The sequence below is a fragment of the Durio zibethinus genome, chromosome 13 (genome assembly GCF_047325235.1).
Source record: "Durio zibethinus cultivar Kanyao isolate XHJ-2024 chromosome 13, ASM4732523v1, whole genome shotgun sequence".
Classification (NCBI taxonomy): Eukaryota; Viridiplantae; Streptophyta; class Magnoliopsida; order Malvales; family Malvaceae; genus Durio; species Durio zibethinus.
In genome coordinates, this window is record NC_143174.1 from 1,638,378 (window position 1) to 1,656,684 (window position 18,307).

At 34.3% G+C, this 18,307-nt stretch overlaps 1 protein-coding gene across 1 annotated transcript; it reads right to left on the bottom strand.

Moving 5' to 3' along the window:
* Positions 1–12,057: 12,057 nt before the first annotated feature.
* LOC111303651 (ATP-dependent zinc metalloprotease FTSH 3, mitochondrial-like) lies at positions 12,058–17,695 on the bottom strand. Its single transcript, XM_022900066.2, has 8 exons — positions 17,307–17,695; positions 16,979–17,216; positions 16,551–16,622; positions 15,900–16,030; positions 14,472–14,951; positions 13,527–14,294; positions 12,979–13,206; positions 12,058–12,728 (listed from the first exon to the last, which is right to left on the bottom strand). Exons 1-8 carry the CDS (start codon positions 17,355–17,357, stop codon positions 12,246–12,248), a joined length of 2,451 nt encoding a protein of 816 aa, XP_022755801.2. The 5' UTR covers positions 17,358–17,695; the 3' UTR covers positions 12,058–12,245.
* Positions 17,696–18,307: the final 612 nt, after the last annotated feature.

An 18,307-nucleotide genomic window follows, 5' to 3' on the forward strand; every position in this document is an offset into this window, starting at 1 on the left:
CTAAAGATGCGTCAATGGAGACACGCGTTAAATTAGTGGACACGGTTAGCTACATAAATCACCCATGACGGCTCTCCCTTGTACCGCTTTGCTTGCTTTATTTTTAAAAAAGAGTGGTGCTAAATATTTTGTTTTATTTTTTATATTTTAATTTTTTTAAAAAATTTTTATAAATAAAATTATTTAATTATCTTTTCCGTAATTTTTAAAATAAATTTTCAAAAATTCATATAATTTTTCAAACATAAATTTTCAAAAAATTATAAACATTTTCGATTATTTGATTTTTCAAAAATAAATTTTAAAAAAGATTTATAATTTTTCAAAAATTTATTTTCAGAAAATTATATGATTTTTCAGAAATTTATTTTTGAAATTTTTTGAAGTTTTTTTTTAAAAATTTGTGTGAAATTGAAAGAATAATTAAATAATTTTATTTATAAAAAATAAAAAAATGAGAGTACGAAAAGAAAATGTGAGATGCATTTAGCAACATTCTTTAAAAAAACCCTTATTTTAAATTTTTATATAGAATTATAATTTATATAATTCATGTTGGACGTCATTTAAAAAATTATAAAAATAATTGAATTAAAATTTGAATTTGAATTTAAATTATTACTATTATTATTAATAAGTGAGTTTGAGAGATATGAATGATATTTGGTCATTTGATTCAGGCCAAAAAATAAAAAATAAATTGCTTTTTATAAAATGAAGGGTGTCGTATGTTTAAAATTTTCAATTACTCTTTCAAAGACGGGATAGAGAGGGGCAGATGATCGGTGTAGTCCAGATTACAGACATTGAATTAAGAAAAGTTAGATGTCCAAATTGCAGACATTGAATCAAGAAATAGAGATGCTTTTTTATTGATGATGGTTAAAGTGAAAAGAGAGAAATTCGACATTGAGGAGGAAAAGGGGGGGTTATGGATACAAATTTACAAGCACAAATGTTGGAGGGATAGTGGAATTGTGAAATTTCGGTTTTAACATTTTGTTGTTGAGGGGGAGCAGCTGGAATTGAGTGATCATCATCAGCTAGGCCATCACTGATGTCAGAATTGCAACCTTTCCAGAATACCTGACAACTTCTGATTTCTTGGTATCTGATTCCCACAGCTCTGGCAGTGCTTCCCGGATGTTGTGTATGCTCTCCGATGCATAATCACTGGACAAGGACATATAATGGTTAAAATAGAATAGTAATTTTTTCCCATGCAGTTTCTAATAGATAATTAAAGGTATCTTAATCATTTAAATCAATTTGATATATTAAGTAGGTCTGACATCTTCAATATCATCTTAGCTCGGTTTTATCTTAATTGTCTTCTTTTTGTTTTTCTTATCTTGCTTATAAATAAAAAGACTCAGGTACTATAAAGACATATTCATCTAATTTATATTTTTTTTTTCTTACTTTTTTACCTTCTTTCTGACTTGATTTTTATCGACTTGCACATCAGAGTACAAACATTGAGAACACCCTACCTTTGTCTCTAACCATTCCTCTTTTTTGTATTTGCAGAATTGTTTTTAGATCGAAGCTCGACACAAATATTTGAAGCGCTAGGTAAGGTCCCAGCATTTCCATAATAGCCGAACACAAAACAATGACACCAAAAAAAAAAAAAAAAAACCCCAAAGGAAAGAGAGATAGCCGTTCCAACTAGAACAAAAACTCACCAAAGTTGACATTCTCTTCGCCCAACTTAACCACAAGCTAAGCCAACCATTGAGCAATTCAATTCTTGATCGAGCAAATACAAGCCCTCAAACACATGCTCCAAGCTATAATCCCACCATAAGTCTATAAAGTTCTAGACTTAGTCACACCGGGCTAAGAAGTTATTGTCTAGTAGCCTAGCTACAAAGAGGCAGAAGCCTTTTTGGCCTTTAGAAAAGAAGAGCATACCAATCCAACCCCTCACCACCTCAGCTACAATTCTACACATGCCACAACCCAAAAGTCCAAACAAACAGACTATGAACCCCAACCGAACAAAGATTTGTAAGCTCGAATATGGGCCATGGAAAAAGAGTTAAAAATGAACCTAGCAGCATTTAAGGACGAGCTCAGATTTTTGGAGACCTCACCCTTTATTGAAGAGATCAACAAAGTCATGCCTCCCAAAAGGTTCAAAATGTCGACTTTGAAGACATTATGGTACGTCTAACCTCTTTGATCATTTAAAACTTTATAAAACTAACATGATGATACAGAAGGCAGACAATGCTCTAATGTACAAAGGTCTGGCCACCACTTTGAAAGGCACAGCTCGATCTTGGTATAGTAGTCTGGAGCCGAGGTCAATCACCACTTTCAAAGAGCTCAACCACTCATTCTTTTTTCGATTCGTGAGTAGCCGAAAAGCTAAAAAAAAAACCCTAAGCCTAATGTCAATTCATCAAGGGCAAAATAAAACTTTAAAAAGTTATGTTACGCGTTTTAAAGCAGAAGTCTTATAGGTCAAAGACCTAAAATAGACGGTCGTTGTTACTGCATTAACCAATGGCCTCAATGATAAAGAGTACCACTTGAAGTTGACATTGTTGTTGGAACCACCCAAAACTTTGACCAACATCTTACAAATAGCAGAAAAATATATCAACACTAAAGTTACAATGAAAACAAACTGAGGTAAGAAAGGCTCATCCCCAATCTACAATCTTAAAAAAGCAAAGAATTCTACAATCTTCCTCCAAAAGGAAAACAACAAAAGGTTAGAAGCCCTAGCAAAGATAGAAACAACATTGCACTGAATACCTCTCATGAGAAGATTCTGATACAAATCGAAAAAAATTCTGACATCAGATGGCTTAAGCCATTAAGATAAAATATAAGGCGGGATTCGACCAAAAGATGCACTTTCTAATGGGACATCGACTATAATACAAAAGACTGTGTCGACTTGAAAAATAAGATTGAAGCTCTGATTAAGTGAGGTCAACTAAAAAAATTTGTCAGACAGAAAAGATAGGATCGATTTAGAAAATACTACAATAATGACTACAGAGCACCCACCAGGGGCAGAGAAGAAATATTAGATTAGGGAAGAATGGATGTGCAAGGGGAAAAGCTGAATTAGGAAAAGGTCAAATTGACAATATTAGGCTAATTGCCAGGGTAATTAACATGATCACAAGAGGTAGCTCCACTTCAACAAAAAGAAAGTTCAATCCGAGCTCCATAATGGTGATAGACACCATGGCTAAGAAAAAAAAAACTAGAGATACGAGTCGATCTTATTCAGCTCAAAAGATTTGAAGGGGATTCAGCTCTCACATGATGATGCCATAGTGATCACAGCCATGGTATACAACTAGGTGGTCAAAGAATCCTATTTGACAATGAGAATTCGACTGATGTTATATACTATGACTATTTTTAAAAAATAGAGATCAACGAAAATCAGTTGAAACTGATCACCATAACACTAGTTGGTTTTGGAAATGAATAGGTGCCAGTAAGAGGAACCATCAAACTCTCAATCTCTCTGAGAATGAAGTTAAAAATGATCACCTTGATCATGGAGTTCATGGTGATAGATATCTTTTCTACCTATAACATGATATTAAGCCGACCTAACCGTCTGTCATATGGCTCAATGGCTCATAGGCTCAGCTCTCCACTTAAAAGTGAAATTTTTAACACCTATAAGAGTTGGAAAAGTTAAAAAAAACTAGTCTATAACACGACAATGTTATGTTACAATAATGAAAGGTAAGACTAGAAAGCAGACAGACAGCTCAATCAATACTAAGGTGGAAGACAAAGAGGAATCGACATAGAAAGCTGACAAGGAGTAAAAAACTAATAACGAGAGCACAAAACATAAGGTTGATCTCACAAAAGCAAGCTCTTAAGTAGCTCTGAGCGCTTAAGCTTTGCAGAAGTTTAACTTTGTTCTATTTTTTGAATTTTTTAAGACAACAATAGAAGTGATCGAGCTCTTAAGCTAGCGTAAAAAAATTAATGTTACTTAGACTGAGCTAACACGCCAGTCAAAACACAACATTAAATGAAAAATACACTTCACTTTTACTAATATGCTCAACAAGTTATTTAATATATTGATCATCACGTTAGGACCTATTTTCATAGTAAATGATCTCGACCTAATAGAACAAAAAGAGATAATTGATCAAAGATCAGACTCGGATGAAAACTGACTTGAACCGGTTGATGACCTTTTAACAATTTCATTTTGGAACAATACTTTTCAAAAATATATGTAGATCAGAGCCAAGCTTCAGCATAAAGACCAATTGATTCAACCTATTAAAGATAATGCCAATTGATTTGCCTAGATACCATTCGATATATCTGGGATTGATACCGAAGTAATGGTTTATAGATTGCATACTAATTTCGAGGTCAAACTAGTTTGACAAAAGAAAAAAACTTTTACCTCAAAAAGACAACAAGTTATTGAGGGAGAGGTCGACAAATTATTACGACCTGATTTTATCAAGAAGGTTTACTACCCCTAATGGATTGCCAATGTGGTTATAGTCAAAAAGCACAATGAAAAATGGAAAATATGTGTGGACTTTACGAACCTGAATAAGGCTTGTCCAAATGATAGCTTCCCTCTCCCTAGCATAGACCACTAGTGGTTGATAGTGCTGAGCATAACTTTCTCAGCTTCATGGATGTTTACTTCAGCTATAATCAAATCAATATGTTAAAAGAAGATGAGGATAAAATAACTTTTATTACCTAGAAAGGCCTTTACTGCTACAAGGTTCTGCCTTTCGAATTGAAAAATGCAATGGTAACCTATTAGAGGTTGGTCAATAAAATATTCAAAAATTAAATCAGCTGTAATATGGAAATGTATATAGATGACATAATAGTTAAGATTAAGAGTTTGACCGAGCATCTAAAGGACCTCAAAGAAACATTTAACACTTTGAAAAAGTACAATATAAGATTTAACCCATGCAAATATGCTTTTGGGATTACATCGATCAAGATTTTTGGCTATATGATCAACCGAAGAGGGATAGAGGTGAACTTTGAGAAGGTTCAAGCAATCCTAGAAATGAAAGCATCGACATCAGTGAAAGAGATGCAGAGGCTAATAGGCAAAATAATCGCACTCAATCGATTTATGTCTAGATCAATAGAACGATGTCTATTGTTCTTCAAAACTCTCATAAATGTCTCTAATTTCATATGGACTCCTCCATGCCAAAAAGCTTTTTATGAACTTAAAGAGTTCTTATTCTCTCCACATATCTTGTTAAAATTAGGGATTGACGAAACACTGTACTTATATTAAGCCAACACGAATCAGGTTATCAACTCAATCTTAGTTCAAAAAGAAGAGAAAAAATAATGGCTGATATATTTTTTAAGCAAAGTATTGATAGGGCCCAAAGTTAACTATAACAATATTGAAAAACTGGCATATACCATGGTCACCTCAGCCAAAAAACTCAAGCCATACTTTCAGGCCCACACGATCCATGTCTTGATAAATCAGCTACTGAGGCAAGTTTTACATAAGCTTAAATGTCGAGAAGGCTAATCAAATGGGCAATAGAGCCTAACCAATTTGATCTATATTTTTATCCAAATTGACATTAAAATCATAAGTGTTTATTAGTTTTATACTAAAGCACATCTTAGCACAACCAGAGGGATAGTAAGAGAAAAAAAAAACCTCAGATAATGATGATTGGAAATTATTTTTTAATGAATCTGTTACAAGCTAAGGGGAGGAGCCAGCCTCATTCTGATCAATCCAAAAAGGCTATAGTACCTATATACTTTGAGATTCAAGTTTGTGGCATTCAACAATGAAGTGGAATATGACAGGTCTAAAGTTGGCAACCGAACTAAATGTTCAACACATTACCGCTTATAGTGACTCCAACTGGTGGTCAATCAGGTAAATGGGAAGTTCGAAGGTTGAGAAGATTAAAATTAGAAAGTACCTCCACATAGCACTAGCCTTGATAGCTTACTTTAACAAAGTCAAAGTGAAAAAGATATCGAGGTCAAAAAATTCAATAGCAGACTCCCTATCTAAGTTGGCTTTTAGAGCAATAATGAAAAACCTATACCAAGTTTTAGTAGAGAAACTAGTGCATAAAAACACCAAAAAAAAGCTTGTAAGGTAAATTATAGAGAAAAAAACTAGATGACACCAATCAAGACATACTTGACTACGAGAATGTTACCCGATGAAAGAGTTCAAACTAAAGCACTAATGTAAAAGGTACCTTGGTACATGATAATCGATGAAAAGTTATACAAGAGATCTTTCAATCTACTTTACTTAAGATGTGTTGATGAATAGAAAGTAGAGTACGTCCTAAGAGAAATTCACGAAGGAATATGTGAAAAGTACCTCGAACCTTGGCTTTTGGCCTATAAAGTACTAAAATAAGGCTACTATTAAACCACTATCAGAAGGGATGCGGCCAAACTGGTGAAAAAATATGACAAATGTTAAAAGTTTACCAATGTGCAACATTTTTTCTTAATCAAACTCACTCTTATCATCAGCCCTGGCCTTTCATGCAATAGGAGATGAAAGTTATCAAACAATTCACCTTAGCCATAAGTTGAAGAGATTTATCTTAGTAGCAGTAGATTATTTTGTAAAATGGTTAAAAGTTACAGCCCTAGCCATTATCACAAAAACGTAAGTTGAGAAATTTGTATAGAAAAATATAGTTCGTAGATTCGGGCTACCTCGATCCATAATAATAGACAATGCCAAACAATTTGATAATTCAAGGTTTAAAAAATGGTGTTCAAATCTTTACATCAACCTTAGGTTCACATCAGTTGCCCACCCCTAGTCCAACGGGCAGATCGAAGCTGCAAATAAGACAATACTAAAAGCTTTAAAAAAAAAGGCTCGATGCAGCAAAAAAAAAAGGTTGATGAGCTATCAAAAGTTTTATTGGCCTTAAGGACAACCATAAAGGTCCATACAGGTGAAACTCCATTTCACTTGACTTTTAGAACAGAGGCTATAATACCAGTTGAGATCAACTTGCTGAGTTTAAGAGTTGAATTAGTATCAAAAGATAAAAATGAAGAGATGTTTAAAGCCGACCTAGACCTCTTGAAAAAAAAGAGACATAGCCTTAACTCAAATTGTAACTTACTAGCAAAAGGTAGCCAATTATTATAACAAAAGAATCCAACATAAACACATCAAAAATGGTAATCTGATATTTAAAAAAGTAAAAGCCTCAAGGGTAGATGATTAAGGTGGAAAGTTGGCCTCAATGTGGGAAAGACCATATGTTGTTAAAAAGGTCATCCACGATGCAACTTATAAATTGCAAAACCCTAATAGTGATGTTGTCCTAAGAACATGGAATACAGACAACCTAAAGGTCTATTATCAATAACTAGATATAAATAGAGCTTACGCTTGTGCTATTTTATGAATGACGTTACCACCAAAGTATGCAAAAGACGAGTCAACTTGGTCACAATAGATCGAAGCAAATTGAACTCGCACTTGTGTTATTTTATCCTGAGGATATAAAATGTAATTAAAGATCTATTATCATTAGATTAGTTCTAACCGAACTCACAAATGGAATTATTTTCAGTAAGCTTGTCTACAAGTGATTTGAAGCCATTTGAAAAAATTCATCCTAAAACTCATAGTTACATTAATCTAACCTAAAATAACTACACAAGTTTGCAGTCTAATTATTTACCTTTGGATTGGTAAACAGTTCTCGAACTAATGCAAATAAAAAAATAAACAATAGTAAAAATGAGTTAAAGCTAAAAAAAAAAAAATTTATATTCCAACATAACTAAGTACATTAGTTAGAGTATGGAAAGTCTTCACAAAAAACTTTACCTCAAAGTAAAAAAATGTATAAAAAGTTTACAAAAACAAAAACAAAAATACATCAAATTTATTCATCAGTAGCAACAAGACGAAAAATATCCTTATCAGCAGCAGTTAGAGGAATGCTCTCGTCAACAAAAGTGAGAGGAACAACCTCAGCTTCAACAACCTTCACCTCTTCCTCTTTTGTCTCTATGGTAGCCTCCAACTCTTCTTTTAGGGCCTGATCTTCATCTTCTTTCTCTTTTTCTTCCTCATCCTCTTTCTCATCCTTCTCAGAATAATTCAAAATAAACCTTAATATGATATTGTTGATATCATATTAAAAAAGTCAAGGTTGAGAGAGAAGAATTTAAATTGCACTTCTTCCTTGGCTAGTTAGAAAGCACCAAAAACATTCTTCTTAGATACCTTCACCTAGAGACATTCATTGGAGGCCTTGTACTCTTCTATAGCCTTCACCCATAGCTTTTTTTTTTTTATCTCAAACCTCCAGCTCAAACTTTAGTCTTGCAATTTCAACTTGTGTATTATTAAGTTTCAGCTTGGCCTATTCTTTCATCAATTTGACTGAGGCCTTATCCATTGAAACGACCTTTAGCTTCATTGCCAAGTCGTCTACTTTTCTTCTTAGCTCTGCCTTCTTTTTGTGGGACGTAATAAGGCTCGATTTGACACTATCCAGTGCTTCTGATCTCTTTTTATGCTCTTCAACAAGGGTAATGACATCTCTCTCAGCCTTTAACATATGTTCCATTACAAGATAAGTGTAATTGAGGGCTTAACTACTATTTTTCATAGGCTAAGGTGGGAATTTCTTTTAAACTGTAAGAAAAAACCTTGGACTTAAAAAAATAAAAACAAAAATAGTAGAAAAAAACCAAGCTGAAGTCAAGAAGAACTCACTAAAAGGAGGAACTATGACATTGCATAACCTTCTAGCAACATTGAGATTAGAGATGGGGTCATCTGTTGGAGCAAACTTTAACCCCACAGTTACCCTCTCTGAACTAGGTCTTAACACCTTAGCCTTAAGGTTTTTAAGAGGAATAGTAACACATTCACCCATGATCTTTTGGCTAGGGGTGACGTTGGCACTGACCCGAAGGATAAGTCCTCACCTACTCTGACCTTTAACTTTCAACTTAAGAGAATGTGAGATATGGCTATGTTGACCACTTTGTCTCTCTTACTCGATGGGGCCCTAAGCTAGATTTTTTTCCTCTCTTGGGCCTCGAGGCATTTTAGTATAAAGCAACATTGAAGTCTTCTCCAACTTCAACCATATATGTAAAATTAAGCTAACAATTAAATGAAATATCAACTCAAAACAAAACCCAACAAGGTTATCTCAAACCTACCCTAATACTTTATATTGTTTATTTTTTTTTAAGGAGGTTAGCCCATGAATGTGATAACAAGCTCCCCCCTATGTGTAAAATTTAAAATTTTATCTCGATCTGACAAATTAAGAATAGAGTAAGCTACTGGTGCATCTACAAAAGAACCAAGTGTATTCCTTATTTCTCAAGCTTTAACCTCAGGCTCACTATATTTATTGACCTTTTATTTTTCAAGGCATAGGAAGAGCAACTTTCAATTCTTTATTGAACTCGAGCAATCAATGAGAATTTTTTTATTTAGCCAATCTATGATATAAAATCGCCTACTATCACTAGAATTTTTTAAGAGAAAAAAACTCCTTAAATAAAGGGAGAGAATGAAGAATATTTAAATGTTGACAAAAATGATAAAAGAGATTATGTACCAAACAGAATTAGGGGTGAGCTAAGTAATTGTCAAATTATAAAAATTAAAAATTGAAACAAATAAAGGATGAAGTGAAAGCTTTAAACAAACCACAAACGAATCCCAATATATATAATCGATGTGGTTCTAACTTATCAATAACCTGGTCTAAAAAGTAGCATTATTATACTATACTCCTTTCTGAAAAAAAAAAAAGAAAGTAGTACCCAGAGCTCGAATGTGATGTGCTGAGTATATGTTAAGACAGTTTTCAAAATTTGCTCTGTCATTTAACTCACTCATCACGTCCTTAGAGATCACGTCGATGTCACACGAAGTATATACAAAGACTTCAACGAGTTTGTCCTACTCTACAAGACTTTTTCCCTCGCCATCATTTTTTTTTACTGAGGTACTCATTTCCTCTTATTCCTCATCGAAACCCTATTTGTCAGAAGCATCTAATTTTGGAGTGGGATATGGATCCTGAAAAAGAATAGTGAACGAAAGCAGCTCGATCTTGAAGAAAAAGGGACAAGGTGAATACCCTTCAGGAAATGACGAGATGTCAAAAAAAAAAACTTATTGAGGGGGAAAAGTAGAAGTGGTATGAGGTAGAAAAGATTGAACTCCAAAAAGGGAATAACTGAAAAGGAAGAAAGGTCAACCAAATGAGATAAATCGACCCAAAAGAAGGAAAAAGCAAGTGGACTTTGAAGTTTGAAGTCGATTTGAGCTCACAACTCTTTAGTGTTTAAAACTCGCTCGCTTCTTGCCCGAGCATTCTCTTCATTGTGCCACTGCCCTTTCTCGGATATCAGATTAAACCAATAGGCCGTCTTTCGTATAGGTATGACCTTTAATAACATGGGAGATCAGGTCGTCATCCTACTACTTTTGCTTACCTCCCCTGGGCTCTACTTTATAGCTCTCAGCCTTTCAAAACTCATACTAGAAGACATGGTTAGAAATACGTACGAAAGCAAAAGTAGAAAAAACTTGAAAAGGCAAGAAGTTGTGGAGATCGAAAATTTTAAGTTAGACTGAGTGCAAAGAAAGCAAAAGATGAAAAACTGAAGCCCTACTAGCCTCTTTATATAGAAACGCTTTAGCCCAAAGGGACGGCACGATCTTCACTATGTGTCGAAATCCTAGATCGGACCAACTAAACTGGACGACTATTAGAGGCAAGTCACGAACCCGATTCACTCCCAGGGTTCAAAACAAAGGCTTAAGCCTAAATTCTCGAAAAAAAACACAAGACTCACCACGGCCATGCAAACACTAGCCATAATATCAAATCACCCGAGATAATTGTCACTTCGGCAACCTTTAAATCGACTATGTACTCATCCAAAAACACAAACACGAGATTGGATAACCATAAGGTCGGACCACAGCTCAAAGATAGTCATCATTCAGAACTGACCTCCCCTTACAATGTCGACTTTCGACAAAATATGCAACCATTTGCCCCACACCGAGGACGTCGATAACAAATTTGGTGATATGATACTTAGATTGCTTGATAGGATAACAGAGTGTTAGGAGCATATAATGGTCAAAAGAGCATAGTGATCTTTTCCCCTCTTTTAATCTCCAACAGACAATTAGAGGTATATTGGTTATTTGTGCTAACTTGACATGTCAAGTCGGTCTAACATCTCCAATATCACCTCAGCTCGACTCTATTTTAATTGTCCCCTTATAAATACGGAGACTCAGGCACTATGAAGTCAGGTTCATCTAATTCATACATTTCTTTCTTTTCTATTTTCTTACTTTCTTTCTGACCTGACTTTTACTAACTTGTGCATCGAAATACAAACGCAAAAAACATTTTCTGTGTTTGCCTCTAGCCATTTCTTTCTTATGTATTTATAGGACTGCCCTTAGGTCAAAGCTCAGCACAAAACTCAAATAATCCCTAAACAATTGGCATGGAGAAAAAGAAGTGAAAAGGATCAAGGTGTAAGACAAAAATACAAGACACTGAAGGAGATGATAGTTATAAAAAGAAGCATTGTTAAGGAAGGAGACATGAAAGCCACATGAATCCTTCTGTGTGATTGCATCCTAAAGTATGAAAAGGAAGGTATGACCACTGACAGGCAACATTATTTTGACCCTCCTGGGCCAAACTTGAGGACGACAGTTAAAATAACCCTTCAAAATTCTTTAGTTTCTTAAGCGTTAGGTACAATCATTTCACTGCTCACGATCCCCATGCTTTGACAGAAAATAGGAGTTCCTTTTCAAGTTTTTGGCATAATTATGTCACAAATTTTTCGGACAAAGAAACTTGCTAAGAATTTTAACGTTAAGAGTAATTTTTACTGAATTTTGCGAGCAAAACCTGTTGGCATTTTCACAGTCTAATTCACTGAGTAAATTTATGTTACTTTGCAGTTACTTTTCGCTTTGAAAGATACTTAATCACGTGTTTCAACTAACGAACAGAAACAACATAAACATAAAGAATGACACTTTTTTTTCCATCTTTCAATTCCGTAAGCTATCCATTATAAGAGTAATGCCACCTTCAATGATGTACAAAGAGACTGTCATTAGTGGAAATTGCAGAAAAAGGATTGTGCAAAGGGAAATCGATAAAAGATTTATTAAACTCAATGTACAATCATGGCAACCTCAGAGATCAAGTAGGGACAACCTGAGGATCAAGGGGTGCGGATCCATCATCACCTTCCACAGTTCCACCCTCAGGGGTTTGCACAGCCTTATTATCTTCCTCTTGAAACCCTTGCTTAAATCTGTCATAGTTGGTAAGTTCGCTTGATTTAAATGGTCTTTCGCCTAAAACTCGAATCAAATCATCTTGGTGAAGAACTTCCTTTTCGAGCAACAATTCAGCAATCTCAGCTACCCGTTCTTTATGTTCCTCTATAAGTTGCACAGTCTTTTCGTATGCCTTGGCTACCCACTCTCGCACTTCAACATCTATGATAGCCGCCGTCTTATTGCTATAGGGCTTGGACATCTCAAATCCGTCATCCCTTTGAGGGAAGGAGAGGAGACCTACCTTGTCACTAAAACCATAAACTGCCACCTGGGCATAGGTCATCTTAGTCACCTTTTCTAAGTCATTTTGCGCTCCTGTTGATATCTTTCCCAATAAAACCTGAATCATGAATTAAAAAAAAAAAAAAAAGAAAGAAAAAGTTCTCAATATATATACATCATAATTGAAAAACTGGATGTAATTTTCACTTTTAAATTCAATTTTGTGCCTCAATGATAGAATATTGGGTGACTATATAACAAGAACACAAAAACCATTAAGGGGGCATTCAAGTCACCATTTCCAAGAATTTTTGGTTGCTTATTTGCACCCACCCATGGTCACATGGAGTAGGAAATTTCAGTTTTACCTGTTCAGCTGCTCGACCACCAAGGGTCATGCACGTCATATCAAAAAGCTGCTCCTTTGTCAAGAGAAAATTTTCATTTGGAACATACTGGGCAAAACCAAGCGCTGCTGTACCACGAGGAACAATTGTCACTTTCAAGAGGGGTTCAGCATGTTCCAAGAACCAGCCTGCAACAGCATGACCTGATTCATGATAAGCAACAGTCTTCCGTTCAAGTTTACTTATAACCTGCTTGAAACCCAGAAGAATCAGGTTATTAGGGTGAAGAGCAAAAAAAGAAGAAGCCATAAAATGCTGATGTAAAGTTATTTATCACCTCTCTGAACATAACATGCAATGCAAAGATCACCATTTCATATTAATGACTGGAAAAAAAGGGCTATGTTTAACTGAAAGAAGTCACAGGTTGTATTTTCCCACCATTAACAAACAAAAGTGAACATGAAGAAGACGTCGTTTCAATCTTCTCAAATATCTTACTTCCATCAATAGAACATAAGAGCAGAAAAGCAACTATTACAACAATCACATTGACAAGAAACAATTACCCTGTTCTTCTTCTCCAGACCACCAATGATCCTGTCTATAGCAGCCTCAAAATGTTCCATTGTGACCTGTGTCCCTTCATTCCTTGCAGCAATTAGAGCAGCTTCATTACAAACATTTGCAATGTCTGCTCCAGCAAACCCAGGAGTGAGAGCTGCAAGTCTTTGAGAGTAATAGGATGGCTCATTATCAAGCTTTATCTTTCTCAAGTAGATCTGAAATATCTGTTCACGACCTTTAATATCAGGTTTATCTATTGAAATCTGACGATCAAATCGCCCTGGTCTCAATAGAGCTTTGTCTAAAATATCAGGTCTATTAGTACCAGCAAGTACAACTACACCAGAAGTGGTTCCAAAGCCATCCATTTCTACTAGCAATTGATTAAGCGTACTTTCACGCTCATCATTAGAACCTGAGAAGCCTCCACGGCCTCTTGCTCGACCAATCGCATCAATTTCATCAATAAAAATTATACTAGGAGCGCACTGCCTTGCTTCTTGGAACAAGTTCCTCACCCTGGATGGTCCAACACCAACAAACATCTCCATAAAATCAGAACCTGATATTGATAGAAAAGGTACACCGGACTCGCCAGCAGTTGCTTTTGCTAGGAGGGTCTTTCCTGTACCAGGAGGCCCCACCAAAAGAGCACCTTTTGGAATTTTAGCTCCTAGTTCTTCATATTTCTTTGGATGCTTAAGAAAGTGCACAAACTCCATGATCTCTTGTTTTGCCTCATCACAGCCAGCAACATCTTTGAAATAGACCTGGACCGACCAGAAACAGAACAGAGAGGAATATATCATCTGAGTACCTTTTTATATTCTAGCAACAAAATGCAAAAGGAGGCCTATAAGTTTAGGTAATCAAAAATAAATAAAACTGAAAATTTTCAGATTTGAGTTTTTCTTTTTAAGCACCAGTATGAGAAACATAAAACAGACCTTATTCTTGGAATTTTTATCCACTTTGGTTACATGGGCTTTCCCTATGTTGAAAATTCCACGAGCACCCTTACCACCGCTGCCGCCAACACCCAATCCACCTTGCATTCTTCGCCCCATATATACGAGGGTTCCAATAAGTAATAATGTTGGTGCAAACCTCATCAACTCTTGGTACCACATCATATCAGAGACATATGTCACAGGAACATAATCATGCGGATCAATCCCCAATGCTTCTTGGGCTTCTTCCAACTTCTCCTCAAAAGACTCAACACTTCCAATAGTGAAGAAGTATTTGTATTGGCCTCCATGTCCTCTGACAGAAGCAGCATTAGCAGGCCCTTGAATAACATCATCGCTTGTTTGATTTTGTGGTGTGCTTCTCACATACACTTTTGCAACTGACTTACGAGAAACAACTATATGGTCAACAAAACCTGGTTCCAGAAGCTTGTTTTTGAACTCTTGGAAACTAATCTGTAAGAAAGTGTTCCATAACAATGAAAAAAAAAAAAAAAAGCTTAGAAAATAGATGAACTTTGCTTATAAGCTAAGAAAACAGACAAACTTTACTTATATTTAAATACCAAACTAATGTGGAAGAATGAACAGAAATTCCAAACTGGCCAGTGATCAGATATATTACATGACATGGTTAAGTCAGAATGTTCCATTTAAAAGGTTCTCAAGACATCAATCACCCAAAGGACATGTCTTGTGAGAATGAGAAGTCTAATACTGATCCAAAAAAATGGGTGCAAACAAATCAAGAATTCAGCTCCACTTGCATAAAAGCTGAACACAACTCCAAGACAAGTATGAAATGTTATAGCAACTCAATTAGTGGTAAAGTCTCTACACAAGCAAGTAGCTTTACCACAAATAGGTTAGAAAAGGAGTTATGTTTCCTCATAGAGCTTCTCTATTGTTTTAAAAATGCAATTAAAAAAATCAGTCACCATGATGCAGATTATGTAAGTTGAATGAATTCAGTCCGATCAAGGAGCAGATGAAGCTCAACCATAAAACTTGAAAATGTTCCCAAACCCAGCATTGACTAAACTATTTGTTGAGTAGCTACAATTTTTATCCACCAAATACCCATTACCATAATCCAAAACCAAATATATCACAGATGCACGTGCTTCTAAATATATTTTCCAATAAACTGAATTCTTTAATCACCTGTCAAAAGGATGAAAATGCTTAAACGCAGCAACTAAGTTACATAGGAAATATATGTATAAAAAATGAAAAGCAGGCTTTTTACCATATGCTTATAACAGTTGACATATGACTCAATATTCTATTACAATCTATTTTCTAACCTCAAAATATGAAGAGTCTTATAGCATTGTAAAGATCAGAACTGCAACTTAAATATGCATACAATCAACAAGTTGAAATAATTTGGGGATTGCTTACTTCTTGCTGCTCAACAATCCAAGGAGAGAGAGAAAGAAACAGTGCAAGAAATAACAAAGGGCTGATCAAATTTTGAAAAAACTTCAGGAAAGTTTCCTGAAAATTCCATCGGTCATCTGTGTTGGAATCCTCTGAAATTAAAAAAAAAAAAAAAAAAGTAAAAAACTGTAAAAGTTCTTTGTAAGCTATCTTGCAGGCAATCTGAGAGTAGATTCATAGATAATACTCATATACAGTAAAATAGCAAAACAGGTAGCTCCAGTGTTCTACTTTAATAGCAACCTTGACATGGTAAAAATCTGCAAGGCTAAGACAATCATCCTAGAATAGATCATTTCAAAATCCAATCTCACAGCTTCTCGCATCACATGATTGTAAAAGGGAAAGACCACATAGAACTAAGTCTTGAAAAATAATTTTACTACCGCTTAGAGCTTTTCAGAAAATGGCACTACACTTCACTTTCCCCAATCCTAACTGCTGCTCATGGAAAGAACATCAGTGACATTTTTTCTCTTTGAAAGAAATTTAAAACTGTTATCTTCACAACATCTTCACAAACTGATTTTTTTTCCAGTCCAACATTGAAAAACTAACTTGAAAAACATAATTATAAACTGAAAATAAAGGGGTAGGGGGATATTTACTCACCTTTGGAGTCAGATTTTTGGTCATTTTGGTTTGGAGTTTCCTTCTTTTCCTTAGGGTGAAAGTTCTCATAATCTACAAATAACCATTAAAAGACAATAGCCAACAGTAACAACAAGTTCAAACCAATGCAAATACCCAAAATGCTAAAGCCGGTTCCTTCATTAACTCATCAAACTTTACTACGAAAAATCAATGTAAAAATTCCCAAAATGCTAAACCATAAACTTTCTTGGCACTTAAGAGTTAAGAACAAGCCATTTCATCTAAAACAATAAAATAAAGACTTTATTCCATTTAACTAATCTCAGATTATTAAAAAAAAAAATTCAATTTTGCAAATAAAACCTAATAAAGGCAACATCAATTAACACGTATTAACCAATTTATTACCTAGAAAATTGAAAATAAAAAGGTGATATTTGGCTTACTCTTCTTCTTTGGGGCTTCACTTGAGAAAAAGCGACGGATTTTAGGGTTAGCAAGAACGAAACTTAAATCTGACAAATAAGTCTTTGAAGTAAACTCCTTTCCAGCTCCAATTGAAGCTAAATATCCCCTCAAAAACCCTAATTCCCCGATTAGTCGATTTACGTTCCCGCTCAAACGCGGCAAGCCGGGCGACCTTCCGCCAGTGCAGCCACCTCCTCCGCCACGATACAACAAATTCTATTTACAAAGTAGATAAGTAAGCCAAAAAAAAAAAGTAAGAAATTGAACTGAGAAAATTAAATTAGTAAAAAAAAAAAAAAACATTACTCTTGAATGAGAAGACCGGGAATACGAACGGCGTAGCTTAGACAATATCATAATTTTGATGACTTAAGGAAGAAAAATCAAAATATTATTATATAAAAAAAGATTAAAAAAAAAAACAAACAGAGACTTAAGTTCAGATACAATCTAGTAAATAGCTTTAGTGATTTTTTTTTTTTTTGGGGAGTTGAGAAAGGATAATGACAAATAGGGAGTGTTTGGGCGCGAGATATTTTATGGTCATATAAAACGGTTTTTGTTGATCTGGTTGTCGATTTTATATTTGTATTGAGTTCAGCAAATGCGTTGGGTTCGTTTCTTAGGTTTCCTTGGCAAACAAGACACAAACACGAGCCAGCCAAACCAGGCCGTGGTTTCAATTCAGATATGACAGTTGAAAATAGTGAATGCAATAAGCAAGTTTTAATTGATAATTAATTAAAAAAATAATTTAGTTAATTTATTCTTTCCTTTTTTTTGTGTTTAAAATTAATAGTCAAATTGTTTTAATTAACAGAATTTTTAATATATTTGTTAAATATATTATATAATATAAAAAATATATAAAAGTAGTTTTATTTATATTTTTTAAAATGAAAAATAAAACATTGATAGTAAAATTATATGATTAATTTCATTGTATAAAAATTATTATAAAATAATTTTATTGAAAAATAATGATTATATAATGATGAAAATTTCGATTTTTAATCTAATCAATCAACTTATTTCGATTTTTAGTAGGATTTTGGTTGAATTTTAAGCTAGAAAAAATTTGTGTTTTTTTTTTTTTTTTTTTTTTGGAGTTGAAAAAGGAAGATGATATATAAGGAGTGTTTGGGCACGAGATATTTTATATTCATATTAACGAATTTTGCTGGTTTTGTTTTCTTTATATGAGTATTTATTTATGTAAAATTATCAAATTTTTTTATGAAAATTAATTTATATAGTGTAATTTTTTTAATTTATATATTTTTTAATCATTTATTTTAATAAATATA